At 44.7% G+C, this 27,686-nt stretch overlaps 1 protein-coding gene across 2 annotated transcripts in view; it reads right to left on the bottom strand.

The window, feature by feature from the left end:
- Nucleotides 1-27,686, bottom strand: part of LOC137435139 (autophagy-related protein 16) — a 307,119-nt gene that overhangs the window by 99,141 nt on the left and 180,292 nt on the right. For both annotated transcript variants that reach the window (XM_078784630.1, XM_068128660.2), the window contains 3 exons: nt 23,392-23,485; nt 21,346-21,419; nt 20,898-21,149 (listed from right to left, as the gene is read on the bottom strand). In XM_078784630.1, coding sequence (XP_078640756.1) covers nt 20,898-21,149; nt 21,346-21,419; nt 23,392-23,469 — 404 coding nt within the window. In that variant the 5' untranslated portion in view covers nt 23,470-23,485. The remainder of the gene's footprint in view (nt 1-20,897; nt 21,150-21,345; nt 21,420-23,391; nt 23,486-27,686) is intronic.

Below are 27,686 nucleotides of genomic sequence, written 5' to 3'. Positions count from 1 at the left end.
CCTCCTCCTTTAGAATATTTTAATGATAACAAGAATGCCACTCAGTAGAGCGCATACTCCCGCTGTGGGTTTAGTTGGAATAATACGTTTTGTTTAACATCCCCTCTCCCCAAAACAATAAATGAAAAAGAAAGTAGGCCCTAACTGTCAGAGAATATATTTTGATATATCTCGGAATTGGAGGAGAAAAACATCATTTAAGAATAAGAATAAAAGCTTTAATGCAGTAAAACAGAAAACATCTTTCCCCAAAAAAATTCCTGGATCCAGAATAATATCCCGACAATAATAAATCAAATTCACCAAAAACCAATCAATTCTTCCTTATCCCAAGGGCAATCATCCCACCAACCTTCATCCAAATCCGTTCAGAACTTTTCCAGATATCTTGTTCACAAACACACAAACACACACACACACACACACACACACACGGACGGACACGATTGAATGCATTACTCCCTGGTGGGAGTAATAAACCTGAAAATCGCAGAGCCAGAACGAGAATTATTTATTTGGTCTGGGAAGCCCATGCGAGGTTTCTTCTTCTTCTTCAGCCTCTCACAACCCTGGGTGAATATGCGATCTTTTTTAAAAAGTTGGAATTTTGCCAAATCTGTTTCAATCGTTTGTTAATATACCTCAGCCATTGACAAATCTGGAATTATAATTTTATTTGAGGTTCAAATTAACCCGGGAGATTGTGTCAAACGATGCCTGCAAGTCTGTACATGTGATAAATTATATTTAATCGTCCACAGTCGAAGACACTTCTTCTTCACGCAATAACAACTTCTAGCTTCCAGACCGTACATCCAATCATCTTCAAATTTTGCACACTTGTTACTATTCATGACTTCTATTACAGTATGAAGTTTCACGGCGATCAATGAAGTGGTTCAAGAGATATAAATGTTTTTATTATTTGCGTTTAATTAACGATGTCTGCCAAACCACGTGACCTATCGCAAATTCCAAAAGGACATTTTAGTAGACTGATATGATGAACAGATCTGTGAAGTTTCCCCTCGATTGGATCACAAATGAGGGAGGAGCTAGGTATTAAATGTTTGTGCTTAAAAACGTCATTACTCTGAAACCATGTGACACGTGACGTCATGCTCGCGAACTTTTTTGTTCGCCATGGGTATGCCATTCTGCCTGCAAAGTTTGGCCTCGATCTGTTCAGGCGTTTTGGAGAAAATTGGATTTTAGTGTTTTTCACTCAAAACAATATGGCGGCCGAACCACGTGACCTGTGACGTCATAATTACCATAAAAATATTCTACAGACCGAGTCCCTCCTATGGTGAAAATTTGCTCTCAATTGCTCCAATTATTGCAGAGAAAATGGATTTTAAAGGAAAACAGAAAAAAAATTCCCCAAAAAAATTCCTGGATCCGGAATAATATCCTGAACTTCACCAAAAACTAATCAATTCTTCCTTATCCCAAGGGCAATCATCCCACCAACTTTCATCCAAATCCGTTCAGAACTTTTCGAGATATCTTGTTCACAAACACACAAACACACACGTGCGCGCACACACACACACACACACACACACACACACACACACACACACACACACACACACACACACACACACACACACACACACACACACACACACACACACACACACGCACGCACGCACACACACAATCGAATGCATTACTCCCTGGCGGGAGTAATCATGACATCATCGGTCATGTTGTACAGGCGCCATCTTGGAAAAACCGAAAAATGTTGCACCTCTATATCTCCAAAACCGCTGCTTGGAAAAAAATTGAAACATGGCTCATTGTAAAGAACTCCATATGTGGAGATCCATACGAAGATCCAATAGGTGTTGTTAACGAAGACGTCATTGGTGCCATAATTATGACGTCATAATTCGACAGGCGCAACGCTTAGTCTGATCAGTTTGAAATGTATTGAGCGTGATCTATGCAACAATTATATTAGAGAATATAAATTTATGATGCCATCGCTCACGTGGTCTGGCAGCCATATTGGATCAAAGAAAAAAAATGTTCAAAAACAGAAGAGTTGGCTCGCAACAAGTTGACTGCACAGGGTAAATATTCTATGAATACCATCTAGTTGCTCAGGTGTTTCTTGTTGCATTGTTTGTTCACACAAAAAAGAATCTCTATTCTTGATTTTGGAGAGTTTGTTTCTTGGGAGTCTGCCTTTGGAGTCAGTAGGCATAAAGCAACATGAGGACCAGAGAACTGTCTATGAAAGAAAAACAAGAAATTTGGAAGCTGAAAGAACAGAATAATTCATTTAGAACCATTAGATAGAATTTTGTATTTTACAAAATAATCATTATATTGTTACAGACGCGGTTGTGGATGTTAGTTTACCGAGCGGTTTGGTATGACCACGTCTGCACAGTTTACCCGATTATGCTCGAACGTTGACTAGTCGCGCTACGCTAGATCAATGAAGGAAAAGGACACAACGGCTGGATTAAAATGACACGACACCAGGGATACGGTTCTCAAGACCCCCGGAGGAGGTTATATTATGGCGGAAGGTTAGACTACAGGGACGAGAGGTACAGCATAGTAAGATAGGCACTTAGACACACTCTTATATTAACCCCAACAGACGACAGATAAACGGGACAAAAGGCTGACTCACACGGGGATTGATGGCAAGGAAAGGCAGAATCGATGGCCAGCACAAGGTGCACCTTGTGCTCAGGGACAGGATAGCGCGGCCCAAAAGATGCAGGAGGTCTCTCAGCGCTCGGAGGTAGTGACTTGCTCTTCTTCAAGCTGGGGGCGCATCTGACGTCACATCCGGTAAGTCGCCGCGTATATCCGGCGGGGAGTGACACGCCCTCGGCTCGTTAGCTCCGCCCCAGATGGAATCGGCCCGTTGCTTCTCATTGGGTGCGTGCGGGGGGGTTACCGGCTCCGCCCTTGACGAGGGGCCGACAGGCAGCCCCTTCTTGGTAACCCCGTCGGAGCGCATGGTCATGGCGGCTAACCGAGCCGGTGTGAGGACGCACACTCCCCGCACGCCGCGCCGCGCCCCTCTGTTGTTGTAGTTGTTGTTGTAGTTGTAGTTGTTGTTGTTGTTGTTGTTTGGGGAAGAAGATGGGAGGAGGTATGGGAAGGTCCTAAACTCACTACTGGTGCCATATAATCACATTCTGGTGCAACGAAGAGTCAGAATTAATGGAAACGAGTCCTTAACTGACATAGACTAAGAATAACTAGCAAGATGTCCGAAAGTTGTCTACGTGAGATGCGGTGGACCTGGGCACGACATTTAATGGGGGAAAAAGGGGAAGGTCGGTTCTACAGAGTGTTATTTACAGGCAATGGGACTAGGGAATGGGGGATTGGGGATAGTTGGGGAGTATTGGGGAAATAGGGGAATATTTACAAGCGGATATGGAGGCCAAATTCCATATTCGCAACATTGCACCCTTCTCTACCCTCGGGGCGTCCCGACCCGATAAATTTTTACCTATTTTAGTGTGGCACTCAGATGTAGTTCCCTCTACTATTAACTCTACCCTGAGTGCGACAGTTTTACAGATATTCACAAATGAGTAAATATGTCCCCCTGCGACGTTGCACCCTTCTCCTCTCAGAAACACACCCACAGGATAACCGAATTGCGGAAAGAATTCGCAAACTAAACATACAGCCGGTAGGGAGCATTATTTACACGACTACGCTGCTATTTACACTACGATCCAGGACCTGTTTCTGGAGGAACACATGCAGATGTTATGCATAGAGAGAGCACGCATGCCAGCATCGATACACCAACCCACGAGTGCTCTGTGGCCTACGGCCTTTAATAATGTGCAGAGCACGCCTTCCAAGCATCAAAAGCACCACCCCATCACACAGTGAGCACCATCCGGTGCACCAATAAAGTGTTTAATAAATCACCGGTGGTGTCGCAGCCGGCCGATGTTCTGCCGCTGGTCTTGCCTTCATGTGGTGCACTTGGCCTTCTTACTTCTTTAAAAAATCAAGAAAGGCGCCAACCGCGTCCATTTCTGTATTGTGGCCGCCAGGGGCCAACTAAGAGTGGTTCACCTGTTTGGCATAGGTGCCACGTTGACCCATAGGTCCATCCACGGGTGGTGCTTGGCCGCAAAAGAACTGCGGTCCATTGTGGGTGGCCACAAACATTGCGGTCCATATGGTGTATCGATCCCGGCAGCAAGCAGCGAAAGTGCAGGCCCACAACTGCGTAGCCAGCACCTCTCTCTCCTCTCTCTCTACCCCAAAGCCAGATCCTCGGAGGTGGGAGACAAAAGAAGCAGACAAGTGAGTAAGGTGGTAAGGGCGCAAAAGTGCACGCAATGCAAGGTAATGCACACTGGGGGCACATGGGAACCAGGTGAGACAGGTACGTTCCTATCGTACGCCCCCCCCCCCCACCAGGTAACCTACATGGCCCCTCCCTTACCCCTTACTGTATCCACAAAACACAACACTACCCATAAACATCTACTTTACAAATCAACAAACATCCCTACTGTCTTCCCCGTTCCTCCCATAAACCAAATTCGTCTTCTCTCCCTCCTAACCAATCAAATTTGCCATTTTCAACTCCCATCAAAATTTGCCATCTCCAACTCAACATCATAATTTGCTATCACCAATTCATCATCAGTCCCTCCTAGGGAGGGAGAGATGGAATCACCCCAATGTCTCATCCACGTCGTGATGCGTCTCACAAATCCTCACAGCAATTCTCATTTCCTGCACCAAAACAAAGAAAACACAGGTGTGGAGTCATCATCATCACCACAGGTAAGTGGCTGCGTATGGTGCGACAGGTTCATCAATCCTAACTATTTCCTAAATGACTTTAACAACTTTACATTACCCGGGGTCTTTCTCCGGCCAAACCATTGGCCCTGGTACACTATGGGTTCTTAAAAACCAATTCCCATTGGCCAAACTGTGGTGCTTTTCAATTTGGGGTCTCACTCCCCCGATTCATCTCCCGGTGCCCTCGCACAATTTCTGGGCTGTGGCGTGTACCTCTCCCAGTGGGTCTACCCACCTGCACACCTCCACCACTGCAGTTGCCTCCGAGCTTACCTGCTCCTTACCCTAACCTAACTACCTGGGGAAGGCCCTCTGGCGCTCTCCCCACTCGGTGCCCTCTCTGGCACTGGGCTACCCGGGTCCGTCCTCCGGATCCTCGGGCCCCATCCACAACTCTACCGGCTCCCAGAGCCCACCTGCGGCCTCACCTGGCCGACATCCTCACAGTGGTGGAGTGCCCAACCAACTACACACACTAACAGGCTACACGCCCAGCCATTTCCACAACACGAATGCACCCATCCACAACACCATTCTGTCACCCGCACCACAGATGCCAATATCCAACCACAATTTACCTGTACCCTCTACCTAACACTTACACTACCCGCCCCGGGTATCCGTGATGGGGGTCCACTCTTCCCCCATTCACACCATGCACACCACTCCGTACCACTCACTCCAACTCTCTCCACACACCTGTACCTGCACACCTGTGCTCTCACACCTGGTGCCACCTGCACCCTTCTCTCCCCAAGCGCATTCGCGCTGATCCACACACTCACTACTCATACACTGCTCCACACACCTGTCCAGTTGCACACCTGTGCAATCACACCTGTTCCATCCTCACACACACACGGCATCATCTCATCTAACTACTCCCCTCTGAAACTTGCGCTTCCCAGTCGTCCCTTTAACCTATTGCGCTCCCTCGTCATTATCATCCACACTAAACTACCTGCGTCCCCACTACAGGTATCAGTCACTAACTAACCTTAACGTTACCTACTGTCATCTTCGCTAGATCCCTACACACCATATCCTAACCCACCCGGGCTAGTTTTCACTGCCATACACCCCATAAACTATTGCTCCTTTGCCCCCCACCATGGGAAGGATGGTGGATTTGCCATCCCACCACATCGGGGGTCTCTCACTACCAATTTTGCACATCAAATTTCAACAAATCAAAAATTTGCCAATCACTACCCATCATCTGCCAATCACTACTGCCAATCCCTTGCCAATCATCAAATTTTGTTTTTCTAATTTCGGGGCCAAAACACTAACCTCATCACCCAGTCTACTCACTAATGCCTCTCGGTGCGCCAATTCCTGTCCAAAGCCAGGCTTCGTAAAGCCAAGCCATGAATGCGGGTTGTTCTGTGCCAGCGGCTGGATGCGTCCGGCACTCGGTGCAGGGACGGGGGCTTACCCGGGCCGAGATCCCACGCACCACCTCGGCGTGGAGCCATCCCATGTCCCGATCTCGACCTGCCGGACTGCCTCAACAAAAAGTGGTCGCCATGACGACCCTTTCTATCGGGCTGCCCGCTCCGCCTAGTGGAGCACGGACGCGGCCGTTCAAAGCGAGGCCCAGCACGCACCGAGGGCCCGATTCGGCTATAAGTCGTTCTAAACTCTACCCCGTCTAACGTCGATGCTTCACCTGGACGCTTACACCCCGCAGCCCGTTCCTTGCTCACACATCCAGCCGTGCCCATGCTCCTCGTACCTTTCCTTACACACCCAGGTACCCTCATTCCACTCACAGCCTTGGTCACACACCTGACCACCGAACACTTTGGCACACATTCGTTGGTAGCACACCTCACCAACATACCTCTTCGCGCCCCCTCCTCTGTCACCTCCTCTGTGACAATCACAGGTGTGCTCTCATTCGCACACCCAACCACGTGCCTCACTACCAATTCCAGCGTGCATTCCCACTCACGCTCTACCATTCCAGGTGTGCATCCTTCCATCCCAGGTGTACATCCTCGCTCACCTGTCACAACCAACTCACTCTCCTTGTCACTCTCACTACTCTCACCTCCATTCTTGACAGCGCACTCACCCTTACTCTTGACAGCACACTCTTTCCTCATGCACCTGTCCGTCACACACCTTTCTCGCGCACACTCTCCCGTTACACCCTCTGTAACACTTACCACACCGCGCTTCCTTGTGCTCCCTCGCACACACGCTACGACCGACTCACTCTCGCCAGCACCCTCACTCCTTGGCACGCACTTTTTCCTCACACACCCCAGAGTCGGACTTTCTCGCACACCTCCTCTTTCGCACACCAGACCTGTCGCACACTTCACCAACGGCCTCTCACGAACCCCCGGGTCCATCTCGACCCCCAAGCTTCTTAAATCACCTGGCGCATCATACGCACGACCATATTGGTCACCACTTACACCGGGTCCTCTTTCTCTTCGCTTCTCCTCCATCACCTGCGAATCCCTCATCCGGTTAATGAGCACATCATCACGATCCAAACACAGACTTTGGACCAATTCTTTTACCTCCTCTTTTATCTCCTTCTTATCCCCTCTCCGTCGCTTCTTAATTTCGCTCACCCCTTCCTCCACTTCTTCTAATTTCTGCTTCATCTCCTTCATCTCTTCGTGCGCCCCTTTAAGTTCTTCCTCTAACTCCACTTAATTTTTTTCTATGTGCTCCCGCACCTCCCGCTCTTTAACCTCCATCACCTCTACCACCTTGTCCATTTTCCTCGTCAGGTCCTCATGTACCGTCTGACACTCTTTTTTAATTACCCCTACGTCCTTTTTCATCTCCTTCTGTGTCGATTTTAAACCCTCTATTACCGCTGTGTTCTTCTTTACCTGGTCCCCCAACTCCTTTTGTCCCACTGTCAGTTGTTCTACTCCCAGCGTCAACTCCTCTCTACCCCCTTGCAATTTTACAGTCCCCTTTCTCACCTCCTTCTCCATGCGCTCCTTACAGTGCCTCACCTCCTCGCGCACTCCTCCGACCTCCTCACTCACTCCTCTTCTGATCTCCTCTCCCATCACTTGCATCTCCTGCCCAGATGCCACCCTCATCTGCTCCATTTCCTCCCTGTGAGCATCCAGTTTAGTTTCTACCCCCATTCTGACCCCCTCTATCTGCTGCCCCATTTGGTTAACTTCCCTTTCCGCTTGGTCCCTCATGTCCCTCAATTTGCCTTCCATGGTGTTTTCTAACCCCTCTAACCCTTTTTGCATCCCTTCCATTTGATTCTCTTGAGCGGCCATTCTGTTTTCTACCCCCGTTAACCCCTCCTGTATTTCCCCTAATCTATTGTCCAATTTCCCAAATTTCTCGTCTAATCCCTTAAAATTATTGTCTAACCCCTCACTGGTACCCCTCGCTTCGTCCCTCATTACCCCCATTTGGTTTCCCATTACCCCCAATTGCTCACTCCGAGCCCTCGCTTCGTCCCTCATTACCCCCATTTGGTTTCCCAACCGCTCACTATCAGCCCTCATTCCCACCATTTGTTCCATAAGGGCCCTCATTTGCAGGAGGAAAAGGTTCGAATCCACCAGGGGCGCTGCCACGGTCGCGGGCGCGGTGACCAGCGAGGCGCCATTTTGCGCGTCTACTACCCTCGCTGCTTCGCTCTCCTCGCGTCCCTCAATTTGGTCCTGGACCGACCCTGCCTCACTCTCCACTACCGGACCCCAGCCGACTTGGTCTGCCATAGCGCGACTTTCAAAATTCGGGTTTTTATTTCTGTATAACAAAATCAAATTTCGCCGTTATAATTTCGTCGAGCGCGACAAACGCGCTCCGGATCGATTCTACCTCCCCAACACCAATTGTTACCCTAGTGGTACAATTGGTGTTCCAAAATTTGGGCCTAATAAATTTAGTCCCGGGTCCGAATCCCACTCCTGACACCAATTGTTACAGACGCGGTTGTGGATGTTAGTTTACCGAGCGGTTTGGTATGACCACGTCTGCACAGTTTACCCGATTATGCTCGAACGTTGACTAGTCGCGCTGCGCTAGATCAATGAAGGAAAAGGACACAACGGCTGGATTAAAATGACACGACACCAGGGATACGGTTCTCAAGACCCCCGGAGGAGGTTATATTATGGCGGAAGGTTAGACTACAGGGACGAGAGGTACAGCATAGTAAGATAGGCACTTAGACACACTCTTATATTAACCCCAACAGACGACAGATAAACGGGACAAAAGGCTGACTCACACGGGGATTGATGGCAAGGAAAGGCAGAATCGATGGCCAGCACAAGGTGCACCTTGTGCTCAGGGACAGGATAGCGCGGCCCAAAAGATGCAGGAGGTCTCTCAGCGCTCGGAGGTAGTGACTTGCTCTTCTTCAAGCTGGGGGCGCATCTGACGTCACATCCGGTAAGTCGCCGCGTATATCCGGCGGGGAGTGACACGCCCTCGGCTCGTTAGCTCCGCCCCAGATGGAATCGGCCCGTTGCTTCTCATTGGGTGCGTGCGGGGGGGTTACCGGCTCCGCCCTTGACGAGGGGCCGACAGGCAGCCCCTTCTTGGTAACCCCGTCGGAGCGCATGGTCATGGCGGCTAACCGAGCCGGTGTGAGGACGCACACTCCCCGCACGCCGCGCCGCGCCCCTCTGTTGTTGTAGTTGTTGTTGTAGTTGTAGTTGTTGTTGTTGTTGTTGTTTGGGGAAGAAGATGGGAGGAGGTATGGGAAGGTCCTAAACTCACTACTGGTGCCATATAATCACATTCTGGTGCAACGAAGAGTCAGAATTAATGGAAACGAGTCCTTAACTGACATAGACTAAGAATAACTAGCAAGATGTCCGAAAGTTGTCTACGTGAGATGCGGTGGACCTGGGCACGACATTTAATGGGGGAAAAAGGGGAAGGTCGGTTCTACAGAGTGTTATTTACAGGCAATGGGACTAGGGAATGGGGGATTGGGGATAGTTGGGGAGTATTGGGGAGTATTGGGGAAATAGGGGAATATTTACAAGCGGATATGGAGGCCAAATTCCATATTCGCAACAATATTTTCCAACTGCAGTATTCAGCTGAATTATGGAAAGTGGGTGGCCATATGATTGAAGCAATTTCCCCTGAAAATGTTTTGTACAAATAAAGTATCTGCATCAGGCAGGTGGTCACAGAATCAAAGAATATCAGAGAGTACGCTCGTACTCTCTATGTAGGGATGGCGTGGAAAAAAAATGACGGTCCCATCTGCTACATACAAAACTAAAGTTGGATTATCTTCTTTAAAAGCTCGCTTAGGCTGCATATGAGACCCTACCTGGTCTGTTCAGTTGATTGTCGAGGTAGGGATCACTTTTCAGTTCTCCAGACCAAAGCAAAAGCAAAATAAAGTGAAAAAACAGGATCGGTCAAACCCGGGAATGAATCTTCTTGTTCATAATAATAATAATATTCTTCAGACGGCATATTTCCGAGCTGCCTCCATCAATGGCAATGATTCTGCTACCATTCGATAGAGTTTTACTTCCTGCAACATCATTTGGTATTATAATTCTCGTAACTTGAAAGGATTCCTCAAAGTACGGAAAAATTTAAAAACGGTAAAAGAATGGGACTGGGGTAGGCGTGGCTATGACTGTCAATTAGCTTGATGGGGGCGGAGCCGCTAGACACATTTGCCTCAGTGTCGGCTTTATGCGTGATAATGTTACGTGGCATCAAACAATATCAGCAGAAATATAATGTCTCGGGAAATGCCTTGTTTTTCATTGTTACATTTATGAAAATAAAATAATAGTGAGGTACCAGTGCTATACACCACAGACACGTGATCACAATCCCTCTAGTCGCTGGCCAAGGTAAAAGCAAACCACATGATCAATAAACCTTCTCGAGTCACGGTTTTTCGGCGCCAGATTAATTATGTCGGCGCATCACTGATGGCGTCGTATAAACAGCCTGAACAAGGAATCCATGGGAAATGAATCTACTATAAATGGTGTGTGTGTGTGTCATACTTTTTCACGTCTATTAATTAATTACGTACTATTCATTAATTATTAATTAATTACGTACAAAAATTAATTATTCGTTGGACTGTCATGCTCCAGCGACACGGCGCGCCGTTCCCAGACGCAGGAGTACTCCGTGGTTCAGCGCAGTCAGCGACAGTCAGGGCTGCCAAAAAGGAACGACGACGTGCCGAGAGACAGTGGCTGAAGACTGGCCTCACAGTCCATAAACAGTTGTATAACATAGCTAAAAGACTCGTCATAAAAATCATTCTGAAAGCAAAAACGTCATATATTTCTGATCGGATTACTAGGAGCTCCTCCTGCAAGCAACTGTTCAGCATTACCAACCGCCTCTTTGCCACCAAAAATGAACCCGTTCTTCCCACTGTATTTCCTCAAAACGAACTACCCCAACGCTTCCTGCATTTCTTTCACAATAAAATTCAGTCAATAAGAAACAATCTTGACAAGCAGTCACTCCTTTCCTTCGATGATGCTGAACACTGCTTTCATGGGCGACCTCTTAGTTCGTTTACTCCTGTTACTGAGGAAATTGTCAAATGTACAATCCTCAAGTCAAACACAAAAACACGTGATCTTGACCCCCTTCCCACCGATTTGTTTATTGAGTGTTTGGACACCCTGCTCCCATTTATTACTGCAGTTATCAATGATTCTCTGACTACGGGTTCATTTCCGCTTCTCTTTAAACAAGCTCTTGTTAAACCACTTCTTAAAAAGCCCACCCTTGACCTCAACGACATGAAAAATTACTGTCCTATCTCCAACCTGTCTTTCCTGTCAAAGATCACAGAAAGAATTGTGCCATCACAGATGAATGACCATCTAGTTTCAAATAATCTTTTCAATTCTCGCCAGTCAGCATATAGACCAGGCCATAGCACCGAGACCGCTCTCCTAAGAATAACCAATGATCTTCTGACCTTTCGACTGTGGTAAGGTTTCCGTTCTTGCTCTTTTGGACTTGTCTGCCGCCTTTGACACGATTGACCATAGTGTCTTAATTCGTCGTCTTGAAATCACATTTGGTATAACTGGTACTCCCCTTTCTTGGCTGATGTCCTATCTTACTGATGGAGTGCAAACAGTTGTTGTCAATGGCCAGAAATCAGCCCCTTCTCCGCTTTCCTTTGGCGTTCCCCAGGGCTCAGTCTTGGGACCTATCCTCTTTCTTTTGTACACTCAGCCTCTATTTGATCTTGTTGCCAGACATTCAGTTGATCACCACGCCTTTGCGGACGACAATCAGCTGTACAAAGGGAGCACGATTCAACAAATCGTGCCCACTGTTGAAGTGTTAGAAGGCTGTATTGCCGACGTGAAGGCGTGGATGACCCAAAACAAACTTCAGCTGAACGATGCTAAAACAGTCTATGATTGTAAGATCGCACAGATGTCCTCTACAATGTTCACTTCCTACCACTATTCATGTTGGTGAAACCGATGTAAACTTTGTTTCATCGGCCAAGAACCTTGGTGTGGTTTTCGACTGTAACATGACATTTTCCAAGCAAGTACTTCAAACTTGCAAATCAGCATACTTTCAGCTGCGAAAGATCGCATCCATTCGCCACTTTCTTACTCCTCAAGCTGCTCTAACTCTGGTCTGTGCCCTTGTCCTCTCAAGGCTAGACTATTGTAATTCTTTGTATGCTGGCTGCCCTCAGTTTCTCTTGGATAAGTTACAAAAGGTTCAAAACTCTGCCGCTCGTCTTGTCTGTAAGGCAAAGAAGTCTGACCATGTTACTCCGCTTCTTGAATCTTTACACTGGCTGCCTGTCTCTGCTCGTGTGCAATACAAAATTTGCACACTATGTTATAAATCATTGTGTGGAACGGGACCTCACTATCTCTCCGATTTGCTCACTCTCTATGAACCTCGGCGACGGCTTCGTTCAAGCGACGACTCTATGACCTGAGAGCCGCCGCGCACCAGCACCAAGTCGTTTGGCGAGAAATCCTTTTCCTTTGCCGCACCTCTGCTCTGGAATGACTTGCCTTCCTCTGTTCGACATGTTGACTCTGTTCCTGCCTTTAAAACCTCCCTCAAAACCTATCTGTTTCACAAGTTAGACGGGTCAATATACTGCCTGACCCCCAAAAAATTGCAAATTTTTGTTTTATGCTTATTTATAGTAGTTTATGAAGTGGAAGACAACATATTAAAAGTTGGACAATTTTGACGCATGGGAAAGTCCCTCAGTGACGTCAGAAAACAAGATGGCTGCCGGCAGATAAAACGTAAAAAAATTGACTGATAATCATCAGACCACTAACAATTTAAAGTTAATTTTGCACCAATATTTGTATTATGATCGTTGCTGGTAGTTTATGCAGTGCTAATCCTGAGACCATTCGCAATTTAAAGTAAATATTTGCACAAATATATGTTCTTTGATTGTTTCTGCCAGTCTATGACATGGAAAGCAACATATAAAAAATTGGACAATTTTGACACATGTGGAAGTACCATATGCCTTCTAGTCTTAGATTCCAGTTTCATCGTCCTCCTCCTCCTCCTCCTCCTCTATGTCTGGTTCAACACTCATATTGTCACAGTTGCTGTCCTGGCAATGTCCACATGCACTGGTGCACTCTAATCCATGCTTCCTACATGAACACCTTAGTGTTTTGCACCCCCCTGAACAGTTGCAGTGAATCATCTGAAGTAGTATGTCTGGAGCAGGGCTTTTGTCTGTCATCACTGGAACAAGTTTTCCTCCTTCTACCTTCCATCCCCACTCCGTTGGCTCCATTCCACAACAAAGGCCCATCCATTCCATTACCTGGTAATAGGTCCGCAGAGAATGAAACTTGCAGGCAGCGGATGTGGGTGGCAGTCTTTCAGGAGTGACAAATGCCTTAGCCCTTGCAACCTTTTTGCAGAGAATGTTGTATCTGATCGATGCCAATGAGTCGTTCTGATTTGCTTCAAACAATGCCACCATTGCTCTGCAGCCTGCAGTTTCAATAACATCCTGACTCTGCTGTGGTTTACAGAACACCTTTGAGCTGTCTATCAGTTCCTTTTCTTTCTTGATGATTCTTTGAAACCCTGACTTCTTTCCAATCCCAAAGATTAATGTCTGTTCTATCACAAGATCAGAGCCTAGGCCAGCCCAGTATTGGTCACTGCGCCGGATTACATGATAACCAGATTGGAACTTCTGATGAACCTCAGGGTTGTCATCCTCTAACGCAAGCATCTTCTCGAGATAGAGTCGAGCTGACTTCAGGTAATTGGGATGGCCAGCAGCTGCAAATATCGGCAAGCAAGCTGATATGGCTTGGAGATGCATCTCCCAGGACCCCGTCCGATCAGCTGCCACAAGTGCCCTTGCAATTCCCAACATACGCTGGTAGTTGATCCAAAGTGCACTGGTTTTCGAGTCCTTTGCAAGTTTATTCCTTTTCTGATTCAATCTATTGTCAATGAAATGAATGCACTCTGATTGCAACACAGACTCTATAGTGTCACTTTCGACAGTCTCCAGGGAAATGTACAGTCGCTCCAGTTCTGCCACTTGTTCTTGAAACCCAGGGTCAACTTCCACAATCTTGCCAACAACCTGACGTGTAAGACACTGATCCACAAGCAAATGGCCACGAAAAGCACGTTGCACCGCCTTCCCACTCAGCATGTGCACAACAGCATTTTGACCATACACTGTTTCCAGGATCTCTTTCAGTCCACTTCCATCCATCAAACTTCCAATGGCACCCAACAAATTCATTAATGTGTGGAAGCTCCCAAGCAGTAGCACTGCATTATGGATTGGGTTATCAGCAGGAAGAGCATTCACTATCTCAGAGGCCTTCCAAAACAGCGGTTGGTCAAATGTGATGATTGCTGGCATGTTGTGTTTTGATGCAAGTTTGCTCAGGTAATCAAGAGTTGACAAGATGCAGGTTTTGTCACCTGGGTTCATATCAATCATTGGGAGAAACTGTATTGAGGCTTTCCCTGGGTGATCACACTCCTCATGCAGAAAGTGCATCATGCCTTGCCAATTTGGTGCACTCTTTTCGAAGCAAAATGACATCTCCCATAATATGTCAATTGGGCGATCACAAATTGATAACAAAGGGAGGGGCTGAAATTTGAGGTTGCGGTTGACGTGCTCTGCATAGCGGTAATCTATTATATTGATCTTCGTCAGTTCGACGAGCTTCCTGTCAGACATTTTCTTTCTAGATATGATGTGGCTAGATTGACGCCCTGGTGTAATAGCTGCTATCATGCCCATCCCATGAAAGGTACCCTTTCCATCCAACGTTATGATGTTGTGGTCCACATTGTCTCCAGCAAATAACAAGGATGTATCAAGAATGTCGGTGTCACCTCCAAACACATCCGGAGCAAGAGAAGAGGCTGCATTTACTTCAAACCGTTGCACTTCGGAGTAAGATGAGGAAAAGCCAAAGGTTGATAGACTATCTATCAAGAAACGAGACCTATACAAGTGATGCATTTGCACTGCAAGACCAAGCTGCAATGGTGCAATTACAGCCCTTGGACGCACTGCTTGGATGACTGCTTGTCCAATACCAGCAACCTCCCTAGATGTATCTTTCCCGACCAAAAGATGCTGCAGCAAGAATCGCAGGCTAGTTGGGACATACCCCAATGCAGCAGTAAGGCTTAGGTCTGCAGTAGTTGGGTATGTATCCCCATGTGGTGCAACTGTTGTTTTTATGTCACTTTTTATTAGTTTTGCAGCAGTCTGAAGAATTGCACGTTTTTGTGCTTCTTCATCATCTTCTCGTGGTGCATTGTAGTGGTCACGGAGGATCTGGGACATTTTTTCTCTGAATGTCACAATGTCTTTTAAGCCTCTACCCTCTGCCATGAATATAGATTCACCATATCGTTTTTTAAGCTGTTCCTTCATGTATTGGTTCCCATATGCATTGGATTCACTATCGCCCAGGTATTGTTCCATTCTAGCCACGAGGTCTGTAATTGTTAACTGTTCCTCATCATTGTCTTCAAGAAAAGAGCACACCTTATCGAAAGCCTCATTCTGGTCACTGTCCTTAGGCCTTCCCATTTTTCGTCTCTTGTTTGACTCAGTCGGCTTGAACCGTTGTGGAATGTCTCGCATTGTGCGGAAATTAATGTTGCAGGACTTGTGGTACACACAGTCAGCTGCATGGAGATCACCCTCAAAATATTCAATGCGGCCTTGAACAGCAAGGGCCCATTCATCGCTCCTTGTTACCTTCGCAAAAGCGGAAGGTTATGTTTTGATCGCTGTGTATTTATTTGTATGTCTGTGTGTGTGTGTGTGTATGTTATTCGCATAACTCAAAAGGTATTCAACCGAATTGCATGAAATTTGGTGGGATGATTGGTTATTATACGGGACACATTTGATTAGATTTTGGGAGCAATCGGGTCAAAGGTCAAGGTCAAGGTCACGAAAAGGTCAAAATCGTATTTTTGTTGTTCTGTTCCCTACACTCCCATGCCAAGTACAGAACAGTAGCTGCGGCGAAGGTATGCGCTCTACCGAGTGCCCGTTCTAGTTTTGCAATGAACTGATATAGTTTTAACAAATGCGTCAGTCTTCACGTAGCCAAAACTGGCTGTTTCTGCATGGCCTCGCTTTGGGCCCTCTTCCTTAACTTCAGTGCCGCAGAAAAGGCAATGTGTTTTACTGTCATATGGTCCCAGGGAAATGCGAGCACTCCTCTTGACTGATGGACCTGATTCCGCATGATCCTTCTTGGTTAAAGCAATGTCCTTTTTGTTTATGTGATTCACTCGGCATGATTTGTGAACACTGGTACCAGCTAGAATTCTGATGTCAACACCCCTTTCGGCACTTGCACGGTTGATGCCTTCTGCTCCTTTCTCACGAACTGATACTGTTTCCTCACAGTCCAATCCCCTTTGGCATAAAGGGCAGGTCTCTTTACCATATAAAGAGTTCATTTTCTATCTCTGAAAATACAAAAATGAGATCTTTTAGAAGCATGCAGTCAATTTACATTGGCCATATACATTGAATGCCATCAGAGCATTCTCCGCCCCTGAAACTGAGATATTTATGTAAGATATATATTAGGAGGAAACATACTATGGAATAATCTGCATAGTGGTCATCCCATTGCTTTCTGCATCTGAAATGAATTATATACAAGGGCTCTGTTGCTTAGTCACAAGGTGCACCAGGAAAAGATATGTATAGTCCAGAAGAAAAACATACTGATAGAACCCCCCCACCCCCTTCCCCCAATCAACTGGTCCCATTCCTATTAAATAAATATGCATCCCCACAACTCTAGAACCTGGAAAATAAATACCATCATACACTACAGTTGTAGGAGTACAAAATACATGTAGAATATATGGGGCAATTGTATGCATAGGCCTACCTGTCTTTTTGCTACTGCCTTGGCCTTGGTTGTATTGTACTGTATCTCCTTGGTTGTATTGTATTGTATCTCCAATGTTTACCATACAACGTTGTCCAATTGAGTCCTAATTAGGTGTAATTAACTCATTCATGTGGAGTTGTTACTCAGTCAAGCTGCACAACTACCAGTGAGGAATTAGGTCATTAGCCTACATGCTGGGAGGTCATATTGTTAAAGACATGTGTCAGGTAGCAGATGTAAACATTGTTAAAGACACGAAACAAGTGTTATAAAATGTTGCCTTTGCAGCTGGTCTCAGTGGAACAAATTAATTTATATAAACAAAAAGAAACAAAAATAAAAAACCAAAGACGTTTTCGACGTAGTGAATCGTGCATGGTTTTGTGACATTTTTATCATGTCAAAAATTTTTTACTTTCCCATGGTCCATTTATGTCCAACTTTTGATATGTTCCTAAGTAAGTCTTAAAATATAAGGAAATGCAATAAAACTAAAATTTGCAATTTTTTTGGGGTACGGCTGTTCTGGTTGTATATTGACCCGTCTAAGTCTTTCAAAGTCTAAGTCCTACTTTCCCTTTGGTTTGAGGTGGGACAGAGATCGAGAGTATGCCTGTGTACACGTGCGGGGGAGGGAGGGGAGGAGGAAGGGGAGTACACATCTGTGGGTTTTGAATGGGGAGGGAGAGGAATAGGGCAAGAGTGAAGGTGTGTCTGTGTGTGTGTATGTTTGTGTGTGTGTGTGCGGTGTGTGTGCGTTCGCAAGATAATGTAAAGCGCCATGAGGGTAGTTTACTCTGCTTGATGGGGCTATCTATATAAGACTCCTTTATTATTATTATTATTATTATTCAAATGTGCCTTTTAACCCTTTAGACTGCTGAGACCCCTTAGACCTTGGAAGACCCTTTAACACTTGACCCAGAAGACACCTCCCCCCCCCCCCCTTCCCCTTTGATGACCCAAAAGACCCAGAAGTCCTCGAGGACCCAAATCATCCAAAAGTCCCCAATGACCAAAAATCACCCAAAAGTCCCCAAGGACCCAAAAGTCCTTGATGACCCAAAAGACCCAGATCACCCAAAAGCCCACGAGGACCCAAAAGTCCCCAAGGACCCAGATGACCAAAAAGTCCCGATGAACCAAAAGTACCTGAGTACCCAAAAAACCCAGATGACTGAAAAGTCCCCGAGGACCAAAAAGACCCAGATGACCCTGATGACTCAAAAGTCCCCGAACACCCAAAAGTCCCCAATTAAAATTTGGTCCAATGGACCAACGGGCCCCCTAGTTTAATAAATATTTGAACTGACATTTAGTGTTCATTTCATCGTTGATTTGGCATACTGCATCGCCTGGAGTGGCCAATGGTCAATTCATTGATATTTAAATATAAAGATCCTAGTTTCCTTATGTCTATGCCCTATTAGTATTACCTATGGCTACTGGGGTTGGGGATTTGGGAGAGGGAGGTGGAAGCAGGAGGTTGAGCGGGAACAATAATGTTATTAAAATTTTTATTTATTTATGCCAGACACCCTCAGTACGCCACTGGTGAACACGTCTATAAAGTTTGTGCTACAACATTTGTAAATCAGTAGTAGCACATAATCTACTCAAATATGATAATAATTATTCAGATGGTGTGTATTTCTGAGCTAGGCCTTTCTCAATGGCAATGACTGGAATTTCACTTGGTGCAGAATCCTTTGTTATAATTTGTTTCTCCAGTTCATTTATACAGTTAAATATTTACAGATACTCTCCGAGAGCGTGTTCTCTCGTACTCAACCAACGCCATCGTAGTTTGGCAAGGCCACACCCTTCCCCACGCCTACTCGATCAACCCTGAACCTTGCTATGTGCATGCGCAGATAGGAAAGCGTGTCACGTGTACAGTGTGTTTGACTAACGTCTTTCTGATGATTTATAGTGATGTATTTTTGTCTGGCGAGAATCTACTCAAGTATTACCGAGGTCTTCTGATTTCCCAGAACCAGGATTTGGATACCACAGATAAATACTTATATATTGTCTTGATAAAGTTCTTCATTGAAGTTGATTAGCCTGGTGTTGGCTTAGCGGTTAGGGTGCCAGCTTGGGATCCTAGGATCCTGGGTTTGAATCCCGATCGATCGCTGAATTAACGCCAGGGGGGTTGACTCAGCCTGTCATCCTTCCGAGGATGGCAAATTGAGTACCAGCTTGCTGGGATGAATGATCACGGTGTGTACCCCGATTTAGAATAGGTACACCGTATCCCTGCGCATCGTAAGAGGCGACCAAGGGTTGACGTCAGGAAGGGCATCCGGCCATAAAAACACTGCCTCAAACAGGGAACCATGATTGTCATGGGGCCCGCAAGGCTAACCCCCGCTCCAGCAGGGAAAATGGCCTTAAAACGATCATTCATTCATTAATTCATATATTGAAGTTAATTTTACAAAACTATTATTATCAGAGAGTGCGTTGGCAATGTCGACTCTACGTACTAACGTCGGGATGACGCGGATAAAAAAAATGTCGGCCCCACCCACTGATACAAAACAAAGGTTGGAATATCTTTTCGTCCTCTCATAGTAGTTTATCGAGGACATTAGCATTTCAAGTGTATAATAAATTTTATTGACACTTCAAATGAACAAAACAGTAAAACCTATGAGTGTCTTTCACATGTCCGGCCGTGCAGAAATTCCTCGAGGTTCCGCCCCTCCCCTCTGTCCCCGCCCTATTGGTTAGAGGGAAACCACACCAGTTATTTTGGGTATTTCTAAGTGCAGGTCCTTGTGTGGCCTGAGGCTGGATGAAGACATTACTCTTTGACAAACGAGCAATAAGACAGAGCTGCAAGATACAGTCAGGGTTACTTAAGACAATATTAGGAACACATGTGCAGTGTTTGACATTGCTGACTAAGATATCTTGACACTTTTGCTCCAACATTGGGTATCCTCTGAGTACCATATACCATTGTGTTATTCCACATTGTAAAAAATTACAGAAACAAGTAAATTAAAAAAATTATGCTAAATAAAAAAGGCAATGTAGGGAAGGATTAGACTGCCTCCAGACTCTTGTTTAGGGCTAGGCATAGCTAAAAGTATTAGAAGCTCCTATATTTCATTTATGCATAAGTATAAGAAGCTCCAATATAATTTCAGGGACTTCTTGCAGCTTCAGTTGTCTTTCCTACTTTTATTTTTTATCAACTTAGAGTAAACAATCACAAATGGAGATAATTATAGAATGCTGTTATTAGAGATGTCCATGCAGTTTGTAAGAAGTTGATGATCATGTTCTGATATTATAACATTGTACTCGGCTGCTAATTTGTAGAGTCTCAGTATGTGGCTACACTACAGGAGTAATCAAGTACTGTGGTAACCAGTGAAATGTTTGTCGAAGCTTGAAGCAACAACTGATGAAGTGTAAATGAGGCAGTGATGTAGGGATTGTTATGTGATGGCAATACTGTTAGCTACTCTCTAAACCAACATCATCCCTATCTTGTTTAGGACCTTTTTTAGACTGTAGTTTGTTGTCATCCCTACACTGCCTTTTTAATTTAGCATAATTTTTTTTATTTACTTGTATAATACAGCTTCTCGTGTAAAGTTAAAACAGGAGATTACAAAGTACAAAAAATTTATACAAATAGGTCCGCGCGGCTGTAATCCCCACCTCGTATCTTTATCATTCTCAGAGTTCATGAGGTCCGCTTCATGAGATTTCTCTGCCATCCAGCGTGCAATTAGCTCACGGTTCTCCTCCTCTGTTCGACGCAACTTTTCCTCCAGTGCCGTGCATGCCATCTGCAGGGCCTCATACTCATCCTTCAAAGTCTGATTGGCATTGTGTAATTCTGCAAGCTCGGCACGCAGACACTGCACTTCTGCTTGAAGTAGTGCCTCATGCTTTTTGCCATGTTCCACTCTACAAATAAAACAAAATGAATCACAGCATGTACGTCATACAATATGGGAGTACCACCGATACTATGTCGATACGGAGTCCTCAGATTTCATCAGGGAAGTGGAACATTATGCTCAATTCCTCATATTTTCTGCTTTTCAAGAAACGAAAGAGCAGGACACAGGCAAAGCAGCCTCAAAAGCAGCATGGTGCTTACCTGCTTAATACTTCCTGCAGCTCCTTTTCTTTCTCAGTTAACTTGGAATTCAATGTGATCACATTTTGTGCCAACTGTACAAAACACATACAGTATTATCAACACAAAATGTATAAACTATTGGGAATTTTAAGCAAATTACTGCAAGCAAGTCTGTTTTCCATAATCATCTCAAATCTCCAAATTATCTGTAATCCTTCAAAATTATAACAACCCGTGTTCCCACATTACCTCCCTCCACACACTTACTTCCAACAATCAAATCAGCATTTAATCAAGGAATTTACCTCGTGATCCATGAAAGCACACTGGTTAAAAAATATCCGCTTAGTGATACCTGGGGGGCCCATTGGTTAAAAAACATCCACATTGTAATACTTGAGGGGAACATTGGTTAAAAACATTAACATTGTGATACCTGGGGGGAACATTGGTTTAAAAACATCCACATTGTGATACCTGGGGGGAACATTGGTTAAAAACATCCACATTGTGACACCTGGGGGGCACATTGGTTAAAAACATCCACATTGTAATACCTGGGGGGAACATTGGTTAAAAACATCCACATTGTGATACCTGGGGGGAACATTGGTTAAAAACATCCACATTGTGATACCTGGGGGGAACATTGGTTAAAAACTTCCACATGGTGATACTTGGGGGGCACTTTGGTTAAAAACATCCACATTGTGATACCTGGGGGGCACATTGGTTAGACATAGGGGCAATATTCCTGGTGCTCACCTGGTAGAATAAACAGTATACTGCACTGACAAAAGGTATTTTAAACCAATCTTAATGGTTGCTAGAAGACAGGTCAGCATGGAGAATCATACTCACATAATCATAAGACTTTGAACAAACAAATAAAAAATATACTTATTTTGGGGGTGGGGGGCCTTCCTGCCATCCCCAACCCCATATACCTCCTCAGACCCCAATTTTTATAATGCCTTGAACAAACATTGGTACATCATGGGTGATGAAGGTTGTGGTGAAGTTTCATCGAAATCATGTGTGTAGTTTCAGAGAAGAAAGGAAATATCTATTTTGGGGGGCAACCCCACCCCCACCCCACTGTAGACCCCTAAAGGGGAAGATTTTTTTAATGCCGTGAATAAACTTTGGTACAGCATGGGAGGTGAAGGTTGTGGTCAAGTTTCATCGAAATTGTGTGTATAGTAGTTTCAGAGAAAAAAAGCAAATACCTATTTTGGGGGGTCAACCCTGGACCCACTTTGACTCCTGGCAAACCCCCCTTAGACCCAGAATTTCTTAATGCCGTGAACAAACTTTAGTCACAACATAACTAATATAATTTGTGCCAAGTTTGGTCACAATCCCTTCAGCGGTTTCGGAGAAGTTGCAAGTGTTTACGGACTAATGGACGGAAGGACGGACGACGCGTCATCGCATAAGCTCCCCTGAACATCGATCCAGGTGAGCTAAAAATGAAAACATCATCGATATATTAAAGTATCTGGAATTTTTAGTCCGTCCGTCCACTAATCTGTCTGTTAAGCTCTTTTTGCTGGGACGTCATCACAGCATTACATTGAGTGTTTGGCAAGTCCTCTACGGGATATGCACCTCCACCTATGGCTAACGGTGGCCAGCAATTAACCTGTTCCGTCATTTCGCTGATGGCAGGGGAACAACATAACCCATATATCTGACTATCTGATGTCCCGAGACGGCGGGCAGAATGCCAGACATGAGGCGCCGGGATGACGGATTTAGGAAGATTAGTAAACCCACTCCATATGATGATTTATTGACAAAACTAGGTGGATGAATTGGTTATGCAACAAGAACAAGCCGATTATATTTTGGTTCCAGTCTGAATCCAGATGGACAGCAATATTTCGTCTAACAATAATGACTTGGCATTACTGATAGCAAGGTATTACAGAAGTACTAACACTGTATACACTATACTGTATTGCGAGGAAACCTTTAACTCCATAAATAAAAATTTAGAAAAAGGTGTTTATCACAATTGTAGTCTTCACTGTATCCTGTACATGGCATGATGGCACAAACCTCGCCTCGGAGTTTGTGCAGCTCTGTAAGCTCCTGTTGGTGTTTCATCCTCAATACAGCTGTCTCGTGCACTTTCATTCCATCAGAAAGCTCCCTAAACAAGGACAAGAACAAGAGTACAGAGAAAGTCAAAGCGTACACCACTCCATCTAAAAGCACTCCAGTGTTACAAGCTGAGCCTTCCAAAACCGATATTAGGTGATTTGGTGCTATCCAATGCAACAGATGGCCATAACATGATATATATATATATATATATTGTTGCGGTTTTGTAAATAAAGGCAGCCCAAACGGTCACCCCACCACCTCCAGCTTGGACGCTTGGCACTATACAATCTTCGTTGTGGGCTTCATGCACTTGTCTGCGCACTCGGACGCGGCCATCTTGACGATAGACCAGAAATCTAGACTCGTCACTGAAGGTCACGTGATTCCAGTGCCCTGGCTGCCATTGACGGTGCTCTCTGGCCCACTGCAATCGGCGCTGGCTGTGTTGGCTGGTCAGGCGTGGCTTTCTCAGGGGACGCCTGGCACGATAGCCTGCTTGAACAAGTCGTTGGTTGACTAGCCTTCTGGATACAGGCACATTTGTCAGTTGCTGCCACTCAGCCCTAAGCCGATTAGCTGACTTGGTACGGCCATTGCAGACTAACCGGTGCAGCTGGCGTTCATCTCTCCTTGTGGTTCTGCGTGGACGTCCTGGCCTCGGTATTGGAGTAGGGACACCCCTCTGAGCATTTTGTTTCAGGATCTTTGAAACCTGACCTTGAGTGATGCCATACTGCCGAGCAATAGCACACTGTTTCATGCCAGAATTTCGTAAAGCCACCTCTCCATGACAAACAGCATTGTCAAGTTGACGGACCATCTCCAGAGGAAGCGGCAATAACTATTGGAGACGTGCAGCAGTTGTTTTCCACTAATACAGAACGCAACAACCCTTATATACCTGATTGTGAAGCCAATTGTCAAATGTACCTTTCCTTACATTTTGTCACGCCACCTGTGATATAATCCTGTTATTGACTTCTTGCTGCGAAAGACAATCAGTGACATGGTTCTTTCAACAAAGACATCACCGAAGGGTAAAATAAACTCACCAGATTGATATACTGAGTTCAGAAAGTAAACCCAAGTCAAGAAAAAAAAATATTCCATATTAAATGCCAAGTCTGTGTGTGTATATATATATATATATATATATATATATATATATATATATATGTATGTAATATGTATATAACTATATATATATATATATATATATATATATATATATATATATATATATACACAGTAATCCCTCGCTATATCGCGCTTCACTTTTCGCGGCTTCGGTACATCGCGGGTTTTTCTCGCTAGTATATGTAAAATTATATATGTGATTTTTCATTATATCGCGGGATTCTGCGGCCTATAGGTATTTTTATTTTTTTAGATTTTAATTATTTTTGCGGTAAAATAAGCATTTTCTAGCCTAAAAAATTAATAATAATATAAATAAAAATATAACACATTAATTAAAACCTATATTAAAAGAATATTACAGTAAATCGAAATAAAATACGCATTATAAATGAGTAGACAAAGAATCGCGCATTTTGAAAGTCCCGTATTCTGGGGGTAATTAACTTGTCCATGATTCTGGGGGTAATTAACCCATCCGTAAGGAGGGTTCTTGGACGGTTCTTCGCTACTTTAAGTAATTTGCAAGGTTGATGCCAAACTGTGTCCTGCAGTTTAACGATCAATATGGTTTTAAGAGTCATCATACTTTGGGTAACCTCTAATTTACAATAAATTATGTTTACAACTTAGAGACACATGATCATGATGACGATTTCGATGATGTTGTCTAAAGCTGCAATTAAATTAAATCGCTGAGTAACATGAATGACCGAGGTTGTGGAGGATGGGATTTTTCGGTCATTACCTTTTGATACAGATGAGATATCTGCTTCATCACTGCATCAGATCAGGAATAACCACCCTCCTCACCTCCTCTCCACCCCCCACTGCTTCCTACAAATTAACCATCAGGAAGCTGCTGCATATGCAAGAGGAAGCTAAATGCATTTCTTATTAATTTTCAAAATTAATCATCATCTCTATTTTGAATAGTTCATGAAGACTTCTGTATGCTTAGGCCTCAGGTTTGATTAAAGGCACTTTTGTCAATTATTGCCTTTTGCTTTCAAAAACACAATTTGCATCAATGTAAATACTTTGTTGTACTGTACTTGTGTAGTTCCATGATCATATGTGTATGTTTGTTTGTTAATTAATTGCAATTATAAAAGAACTTGCATCAATGTACTGTACAGCTATATATACACGTACAAATATTTTTCTAATACGTAAGGACTAAGGATGGGTCTCAAAAGTGTGTTTAAGAGTGTAGAAAGGGTTCATAAGAGCGTGGGAAAGGTTTATAAGAGTATGGGGAGGGTTTTTAAAGGCTTAAAATATATAAAAATAATAAAATTAATATATGGTTTCTACTTCGCGGATTTTCACCTATCGCGTGGGGTTCTGGAACGTAACCCCCGCGATAAACGAGGGATGACTGTATATATATATATATATATACAGTGGAACCTTGACTTACGAGTGCCCCAACTTACGAGTTTTTCGAGATACGAGCCGTCGCTCGGGCGGTTTATTGCTTTGAGATGCGAGCCGAGATCTGAGTTACGAGCTTTCGCCACCCGGTCACGTGGTTATCTTGCCGTGCAAGTACAGTATCTCTGCCGTATATCGCTGCATTTTTGTTTTCGCATGTTGGTTATTTTGAGTTTACGCCAGCCGCCACCAGGTGGGTTCCGGTCACGTGGTTATCTTGCCGTGCAAGTACAGTATCTCTGCCGTATATCGCTGCATTTTTGTTTTCGCATTTTGGTTATTTTGGAAAATTTCTTAGTTTTAACCATGGGGCCTAAGAAAGTGAGTGCCAAGTGCAGTGCTGAGAAGAAGAAGAGGATGATGAGCTTGGCTATAAAACACGCAATCGTCGAACAACATGAGCGAGGTGTGCGTGTTGTCGACTTGGTGAGGCGGATGTGAAGGCAGCTGAAGATTTTATTATAACTTTTGCCGAACTGATAGAAGCCGAACGATACATCCCCCAGCAAATCTTCAACTGTGACGAGACAGGGCTCTTCTGGAAAAAGATGCCGAGGAGGACGTATATAACGGCAGAGGAGAAGAGCATGCCAGGCCACAACTTGTTCAGAGTGCCGGCGATAGCTCGCCTTCTCTTTGTGGAAAACACGGTGAGATCCTTAACATCCAACAACTAATGGGACGCAAACGGGGCGCCCAGTTTAGCGGTACACACATTGATGAATCACCCTGCCTGTGATTCACCCATGACAGGTTATAGCTGGGTCGGGATTCAAACCCAGGCTGGACAGTTTAGACTTTAGAGTCAAGTGTGCGTACCTCCAGTCCAGGCCATCCTGCCAACTTGTATGCTGCATACAGGTGAAATATAAAGCGCGAGATATTTTTATATATACTGTATATTTTTTTAAAAATTGGTGTGGTTTTTGGCGGGCTGGAACGGATTAATAGCATTTCAATGCATTTTAATGGAGAAATTTGATTTGAGAAACGAGCAATTTGAGTTACGAGCTCGGTCACAGAACGAATTGAACTCGTAAGTCAAGGTTCCACTGTATATATAATTATATATATATATATATATATAAATAAATAAATAAATATATATAATGATTCTAAGATCAATGTTTTTATGCCGGATGCCCTTCCTGACGCCGACCCTTAGTCGCCTCTTACGATGCGCAGGGATATGGTGTACCTACTCTAAATCTGGGTATACACCGGGATCATTCATACACACACACATATATATATATATATAGTGTTGAGGTTTTGAGTTTGTACAATAAAGGTTAATTCCCCCCCTCATAGTTTAGTCACACTACAACACGTAGCCTCGCGATAGTTCAGTTATTTCATAGTAAATGTAAGCATAGTCCTTTTCCTCTGTTAGTTTTGCGTTGAGTAGAAAAACGAGAGTTAGGTTTCCCTCCAATGCCTTATGCTGCCTCGATACTTTGGCTTTTGGCGCGAAATAACACGAGGTCGGGCCTGGCAAGTCGATCCAGGCCGAAGGAAGGTGGAGCAGGGAGAATGGGAGTGACAGTAAGCACGAGCCGCCAATCAGGGCTCAAGGGAGTGGCTTAGCACTGCGTCCGAAGGAGTGTTATGGAACATTCGAGCGAGCTAAGGGGGTTGGCAATATAACGCGTTGCGTGAAGCCCCCCACAGCA

The sequence above is a fragment of the Myxine glutinosa genome, chromosome 9 (assembly GCF_964187855.1).
Source record: "Myxine glutinosa chromosome 9, kmMyxGlut1.1, whole genome shotgun sequence".
In the NCBI taxonomy this organism is placed as follows: domain Eukaryota; kingdom Metazoa; phylum Chordata; class Myxini; order Myxiniformes; family Myxinidae; genus Myxine; species Myxine glutinosa.
This window is presented reverse-complemented; position numbering and strand designations above follow the sequence as displayed.